The 7,886-nt window shown below is 50.7% G+C and overlaps 1 protein-coding gene across 2 annotated transcripts in view; it reads left to right on the top strand.

The window, feature by feature from the left end:
- The window catches only part of Plekhm2 (pleckstrin homology and RUN domain containing M2), a 38,762-nt gene that overhangs the window by 17,503 nt on the left and 13,373 nt on the right, over positions 1 to 7,886 (top strand). For both annotated transcript variants that reach the window (XM_055611466.1, XM_055611465.1), the window contains exons 2-5: positions 4,166 to 4,272; positions 4,501 to 4,610; positions 5,256 to 5,355; positions 5,869 to 5,956. In XM_055611466.1, the coding sequence (XP_055467441.1) occupies positions 4,166 to 4,272; positions 4,501 to 4,610; positions 5,256 to 5,355; positions 5,869 to 5,956 (405 nt within the window). The remainder of the gene's footprint in view (positions 1 to 4,165; positions 4,273 to 4,500; positions 4,611 to 5,255; positions 5,356 to 5,868; positions 5,957 to 7,886) is intronic.

Raw genomic sequence — 7,886 nt, 5'->3', positions numbered from 1 at the left:
CTTCCTTCCTTCCTTCCTTCCTTCCTTCCTTCCTTCCTTCCTTCCTTCCTTCCTTCCTTTCTTTCTTTCCTTCCTCTTTCTCTTTTTCCCCTTCCTTCCTTCCTTCCTTCCTTCCTTCCTTCCTTCCTTCCTTCCTTCCTTCCTTCCTTCTACAGTGTTCTGCCTGGATGTATGCCTGCACGCCAGAAGAGGGCACCAGATCTCATTATAGATGGTTATGAGACACCATGTGGTTTCTGGGAATTGAACTCAGGACCTTTGGAAAAACAGCCAGTACTCTTAACCTCTGAGCCGTTTCTCCAGCCCCCTTACATTTTCTTTTTAAAAGTGTGCATTAGGTATGGTGCTGCGGATTGAGCTCAGGCCCTGTGCATGCTAGGTAAGTGTGCTGTCACTGCAACTGCATCATCAGCCCGTTGACGTAATTTAACTTCATAACCACATAAGGCCAGCAGGGACTGTACTGGGCAGCTCAGCTCAAAAAGGCCCTTTAACTTTTTTTTTTTTTTTTTTTAATTTTTTAAATTGAGATGGGGTTTCTCTGTGCAGCCCTGGCTGTCCTGAAACTTGCTCTGTAGACCAGGCTGGCTTCAAACTCACAGAGCTCCTTCTGACTCTGCCTCCCGGAGTGTTGGGATTAAAGGTGTACGATGCCGCCGCCACCTGACTCCCTTTTAACTCATTTTAAAGAAGAGAAAATGAGTAAGCGCCCAGTAACTTTCTGAGGGTGTGCCGCTGGGTGGCGGTGCCAGGGTAGCACTCTTGCTTCCCGCCTCAGCCTTCCGTGCCATTGCCATCTGCTTTCCTATGGTTTTTTTATTATGTGTTTTTATTTATTTTGTGTGTGGGGTGCACACATTCTGTGCCATATGTCTGGAGCTCAGAGGACAACTTAGGAGAGTTGTTTGTCTCCGTCTACCTTGCGGGTTTGGAGGACTGAACTGAGGTCATCAGGCTTGTTAGCAAGGGCCTTTCATGCTGAGCTGGGCTGTGCTTTGGTTTCCTTCTTTCTGAAAATGGTTTTGTGGTTGCAGATTGCTCTCTGAGTCATGGCACCGTGTAGATTTGCAGCTCACCTTGATATGTGCAAGACGTATCTGAAGAGAGCAGTCAGCTTTCCCAAGGGTATAAAGGAAGGCCTGAGAGATGAGGAAGGAGCCCGTGTTCCCCGGGTGGGAAGACTGGCTACTGAGAGACACCATCTCGCCACGTGAACAATCTCTGGGTTCAGGGCTGGAGAGATGGCTCAGCAGTTAAGATCAATGGCTGCTCCTCCAGAGGACTCGGGTTCCATTCCCAGCACCCACATGGGCTCACAACTGTTTATACAACCATATTTGCAGGCAAAACACCCACACACATAAAATAGTTTTTTTTTTAATCCAAAATGGAATGGTGATGGATTGATTGTAGAAGGATGGCTTGAGGTCACAAAGTGGCTGAGCATGTAAAGGTGCTTGCCACCAAACCTGGCAACCTTAGCCCAGTCCCCTGAGAAAAGGCACGTTGACTTGTGGATCGGGTGGAAAGAGGCTGGGCCATCAATGAATGTGAGAAAATGGGTCACCCATCTGGAGTGACCCGTAACTTCATGCTCAAAGACCTAAGCACAGACAAAGGGCTGGAGAGGTGGGTGGTCAGCGACCGAGCCTCTCCAGTGGCTGTGCCTTGCCTAGCGTGGACTCGGTGGTCAGCAGCACCCAGTAAATAAGAGAAGGGCTGGAAGGGAGCCTGAGCTGAGCCCTGAGACCCTGAGCTCAGATCCCAGCACCTACTTAAGCAAGGCATGGCCTGACACCCAGCTGCAGCACCACTGCTCTAAGGATCTGAGGCAGGAGGATTGCTGGGACTTGCTGGCTGCCAGCCCAGCCTGAAAACATGAGCTCAAGGTTCAGGCGAGGAAAGGAATAGGGCAGAGAGTGGTAGAGGAGAACATGTAACCCTTTCTCTGGCCTCTGTGCCGGAGCATAGGCACACGTGTACGTGAGTACATGTAGCGCACACATACATGACATCCATACACGAAGTGAACACTGAAAATAAGAAAGACGTAACGGGGTGGGGAGGACGACAAGAACCTTTCAAGGAAACTACTGACAAATTTGAGTATGTGAAATGAAGATTTTCTCAACAGGGGAAGAAAAGCTCTGGAGACAATAATACACAACAACAAAGAACTACAGGAAGTCAATCAAAAAGCTGGTGAGGACCTGGAGAGATGGCTCAGCGGTTAAGAGCACTGGCTGTTCTTCCAAAGGTCCTGAGTTCAGTTCCCAGCAACCACAAGGTCGTTCATAACCATCTATAATGAGATCTGGTGTCCTCTTCTGGTGTGTAGGCCTATGTGCAGGCAGAATAGAACACTGTATGACTAATAAATAAATAAGTCTTTAAAAAAAAAAAAGCTGTTGTGGTGATACACACCTTTGATCCCAGCACTCTGGAGGCAGAGGCAGGCAGACCTCTGTAAGTTCAAACCACCATGACCTGATGAGTCCAGGCCAGTCAGACCTATACCGTAAGACCCTGTGAATAATAATAATAATAATAATAATAATAATAATAATAATAATAATAATAATAATATAATAATGGCAAGCAGACCAGATGTGGTGGTGCATACCTCTAGTCCCAGCACATGGGAGGTTGAAGCAGGAGGATCATGAGTTTGAGGCCAGCCTGAGGTATAGAGTGAGACCTTGTCTTGGTGTAGACAGAGATAGAAGACTGAGAGAGCATAGCTTGGCACTGAGGTAACAGTGTGATGTAACACTAAAGTTGGGGCTGGAGAGATAGCTCAGGGGTTAAGAGCACTGGCTGCTCTTGAAGAGGTCTTGAGTTCAATTCCCAGCACCAACATGGTGGCTACAGGCACCTGTAACTTCAGTTCCAGGGGATCTGGTGCCCTCTTCTGGTCACCTTGGGCACCAGGCACACATGTGCGCAGACATACATATAGCTAAAGCACGAATATACATTAAATAAATAAATAAAGTTTAAAGTAGCCAGCTGGAAATCATTTAAAACAAAAACAAAACACCTTCAGCCATTGCCAAAAGGCAGTGTGCCACATCGTGGGCTAGTCCATATGACCCCTCTAGAAGGCTTTCCTCTCTCTGCCCCTTCTGCCTGCAGGAGAAGGGGGCTGACCCTTCGGGACTGACGTTCTCTGGTCAGCCAGGCTGCTGGGCTTGCTCCGGGTCACAGAGAAGAGGCTGTTTCTGTTGCAGCCTTGAATGGCTGGCCTCCCTCCAGCAACACGTGCTCCCGGTGTGGCTGATGCATCTCGGCTGCCGCTTCCAGAAAACACTTGAGAACTTAGTGGCCCGGAGCTTCAACCCACCCCAGCATTCAGGGATCGCTGCTCCTGCCTTGCCTTTTCCATCTGGGCCCCTGGAAAGGTGGCAGGGACGGAGGGTCGATGAGGCTGAGCTCCCTGCCTACATCAGCCTGGTGGGCTGAGATGCTTCAGGATGCCTCCTCTGTGATTTCAGTCTTCTTCCTTCCCCTTCTCTCTCCTCTCTCTCCTTTCCCCTCCCTTCCTCCTTCTCCCTGTCCCTTTCTCCAGCCCTGGGAACAGTGTCCTTCTTGGCATAGGGCTTGACATGAACCTGGCACACACCGCAATCTGGCCATGTTTCTCAGGCACATTCAATGTCCATGTCAGCCTCTGGCAGGAAAGCCATCGGAGCAGGTGACCCACCAGCCTTTCAGGCCTCGGTGTGTACAGAGGGCAGCTCCAAGCAGAGCCTACACATTAAATAAATGACTTTTTTAAAAAGCTGATTGGGTGTCTTTTTTAAAAGGCCTTCAGGCATTACCAGTAGGCTGTGTGTGTGTGTGTGTGTGTGTGTGTGTGTGTGTGTACACACGTGTGTGTGTCTGGACTGTGCATGCTTGACTTATACAGACACCACTGTGTGTGCCACCCAGGCAGCAACTTCAGCCTATGGCCCTGCCCCAAAGCTTGGCACCCAACACTGTGAGCTGGACACCCCTTACCAGCACAGAGCTGTCTATGCAAAGCCCTCCTGAGAGCCTTTGTCCCCGGGAGCCTCGAGGGCAAGGTCAGCACTGAGTAGGGCATTCACAAATGCTGACCCTGCTAACCTCGCAGGACACCATGTGCCCGGGGCTCTCCTGAACAGCATCTTCTTCCTTCCAGCTACAGAGCTACTTTGCAGCGTGTGAGGATGAGACCCCTGCCATTCGGAACCATGACAAGGTCCTGCAACGCCTGTGTGAGCACCTGGACCATGCCCTGCTGTACGGGTGAGTGCAGGCTGCTCCGGGGGTTGATGGAGCCAGGCGCAGGGGCCAAGAGGCCCTCCAGAGAGACGCTCAGCCCTTGCCTGCCTCTCGTCTTTGTCAACTCACCGGAGGAGCCCTGTCTCACTCAGACAGGCTGCCCGAAAGCACCTGGGGCGGGGATGGAATGAAAGCACGTGGCTGCCTGAGGCAGCCCGACCCAGGCCCAGCTCTGCTGTTCCTTCCTCACAGACTGCAAGACCTGTCCTCCGGCTACTGGGTGCTTGTGGTCCATTTCACCCGGAGAGAGGCCATCAAGCAAATCGAGGTGCTGCAACATGTGGCCACCAACCTGGGGCGCAGTGAGTAGAACCAGGGGCCAGCTGTGCTCTCCCTATGGGGAGTTTGGGGCTCAGGTCCAGCCCAGGTCAGCCTGAGGCAGCTGTCTGCCTCGTAGTGACCAGTGGCAGCGGGGACTGAAATGCCAGCACCTTCCACAGAACCTCCGTTTCTTTCCCGGCATGTGACAGTTTGTGGGTGTGTCACTGATGAGGTGAAGGGGAGCGTGGTGCACAAGGACTCCTTTGGAGTCCCAGGCCAAGTGCAAGAGAGAGAAATTGTGTTAGCGGCCTAGTTCTGTGGCACAAGCCTGTAACCCCAGCACTCAGGGAGGCAGAGGCAGGCTGATCTCTGTGAGTTCAAGGCCAGCCTGATCTACAAAATCGAGAACAGGACAGCCAAGGCTACACAGAGAAACCCTGTCTCGAAAAAACAAAACAAAAAAGGAAAGAAAAAGAAACCGCTAGCCTGCAGCGTCAGGACAGCATCCTTGAATAGCTCACAAAGCATCGACCACCACCATCACTGTGCCTTTCTTGGCTGATCACAAGCTAAGGCCTGAGGGCTGTTGGTTACCTAGTTCCTCACAGGCCTTCGTTTGGCAAATGAACAGCAGCTGCTCAGCGGCTGAGCCACTCCTGCCTTACTTACTGAGTTACTCTCTGCAGGCCGCGCCTGGCTCTACCTGGCTCTCAATGAGAATTCCTTGGAGAGCTACCTGCGTCTGTTCCAGGAGAACCTGGGTCTGCTTCAGAAGTACTACGTCAGGTGAGTGTCTGGAACAGTGTCTTGCCTGGTCCCCAGCTCCTTAAACCTCAACCCAAAGCCTCCTGTCACATAGACAGAGGCTTAGCTTGGTGTCACATACTGAGGGCCTGACAGTGATGGCAGAGAGCCTCAGAGTCATGCTGGCCATCTGTGGTTTCCTCCATGGCAGCTGGGCTGTGTGAACAGTCTGGTGTCTGCCCAGGCCTCAGACTGACTAGACACCCAATGCTTGCCTTTCCCTTTGCTGGGGACACTTTAGGGACAGAGCGCTTATGGCAGCCACCGAGAGCTTGAGAAGCCTTATGCTCCAGGCCTGTCTCTGCAGACACTGGCAAAATTCGCAGCCAAAAGGGAACAGGAGAAGCAGGAGATTGGGGCATGGCTGAATGAGCTGGGTGCCATCCAGGGGTGCGCCATCACGTGTCCAACTTCAGCAGGATGGGCTCTCTGGTATGGGGAGCCAGGCTGCTTAACAGACTCAGCAGTCCTGGCGCTGTTTCTTCTGCCTGGCAGGAACGCCCTGGTCTGCAGCCATGATCACCTGACTCTCTTCCTGACCTTGGTGTCTGGGCTGGAGTTTATTCGCTTCGACCTGGATCTGGTGAGACGCCTTGGCTTTTAATACTAGAGGGAGGCAAAGAGAGGGAGCAGGAAGGGCTTCATTGTCTGGCGCTCGCTGGGTATGGCTGAGGTTGGCAACGTCTGTCTGTTCAGATAAAGGACACCAACAGGGTCAGCAGGATTGGGTAGAAGGGGAGTCCCTCTTGCCTTACTCATGGCCAGGATTCTTGCTTCAGTATCTTCCTGCCTTTCTCTACCCGCCTGGGAAAAAGCCATATTGCCTGAAGTGACTTGTCACAGAAGGACTCACCTTTGTGTTTAAGACATGAGTGCCCAAAAAAGAAAAAGAGAAAGAGCTGGGCATGGTGGTGCGCGTCTGTAATCTCAATGCTCGGGGAAGCAGAGGCAGGCAGAATTCTGTGAGTTTGAGGCCAGCCTAGTCTACAAAGTGAATCCTGGACAGCCAAGGCTACACAGAGAAACACTATCTCAAAGAAAAAAAATAAAAGCTATCCTCAGTAAGACATAACAATTATAGCAAAGCAGGACAATTATAACATTATAAGAGTTAAAACAACAACAACAAAAAAAACCCTTACAAGTTGTGGAATTCTATAACCCAGGAAAGAGTCAGGAGCAGCTGAAGTTCAAGGTTCTCCTCAACTGTACATCAAAGTCAAGCCCAGACAGATACACAAAATCATATTTAAAGTAAAACAACAAGCCAGCATGGTGGTGGCGCATGCCTGCAATCCCAGCACTGAGGAAGGCAGAGGCAGGCAGATCTCTGTGAGTTTGAGGCCAGCCTGGGCTACAAAGTGAGTCCAGGACAGCCAAGGCTACACAGAGAAACCCTGTCTCAAAAATAAAAACAAAAATAAAGTAATACAATAATGGCAGCAATAAAAATGGAAAGACTCAGCAGGTAAAAACACTTGCCACATAAACCTGTCCCATCCACCCCCACCCCCCATTCTCTCCTTACACCCTGGTTTAATACCCAAAACCCACCTAAAAGTGGAAGGAGAAAACCAACTCCACAAAACTGCCCTCTGACCTCCACACAAATCCTGTGGCATCTCCATCCTCATCCTCCCGCCAGCCACCAAACATCTATCATGCACACAAAATAAAGACAAATAAATTGCGATTGAGCCAGGATCTCACTCAGTAGCCCTGGCTAGCCTGGAACTCACAGAGATCCACCTACCTTTACTTCCCAAGTGCTGTGATTAATGGCATGCACCACAATGCCTAGCTTCCAAGTTTTTGAAAACTTACCATTTATTTCTGGAAGTTTCCATTTAATATTTTCAGACTATGGTAATAAGTCAAAAACAGCAAGACTGCAACTCTGAGGAGAGAGATGGCTGTATGAGGACTGTGTTGACCCCAGAGAGGCCAGAGCAGCCCACAGAAGACCTGGGTTCCACAAGACTAGAGGAGCGGCCCCATTCTCGTCACACACCCCTCCTTGTTCCCTCCATCACCAGGCAGAGGCTGGGATTTGGCAGTGGTAGAAACCAGAGAAGGGGAGAGATTCTAATGCCGCGATCTATCAAGGAATGTAGATGGTCCAGCTGGGCTCTGGCTGCTGTGGAGCTGATGGAGCCCGAGTCTTGCACGACTTCAGGCAGCTGCTCTGCCGATGCACCCTCACACCCACCACTCCTGAGGCTTTAGAACTGTGTCTTTACTCCCGGCGGCAGTCATTTCCTAGTTAACTCCTGAAGCACGCTGATTTCCCTAAGAAAGGAGCATGGTCTGTCTGTCTGTCTGGTGTATGGAGTGTGTGTCTTATCTGTGTCTGTGTATGTCTGTCTCTGTGCATATGTCATGTGTAGCTGTATATGGTGTGTCTGTCCATCTGTGTGTGCCTGTGTGGTGTGGTGTGTATATGTATGTATGATGTGCCTGTCTGTGTCTGTATGTCATATGTCTGTGTGTGTGTGTGTGTGTGTGTGTGTGTG

The sequence above is a fragment of the Psammomys obesus genome, unplaced genomic scaffold, assembly GCF_907164565.1.
Source record: "Psammomys obesus unplaced genomic scaffold, mPsaObe1.curated_primary_1811, whole genome shotgun sequence".
Lineage (NCBI taxonomy): Eukaryota > Metazoa > Chordata > Mammalia > Rodentia > Muridae > Psammomys > Psammomys obesus.
Note: the sequence above shows the minus strand (reverse complement) of the source record. Positions and strands in the feature narration are given on the sequence as shown.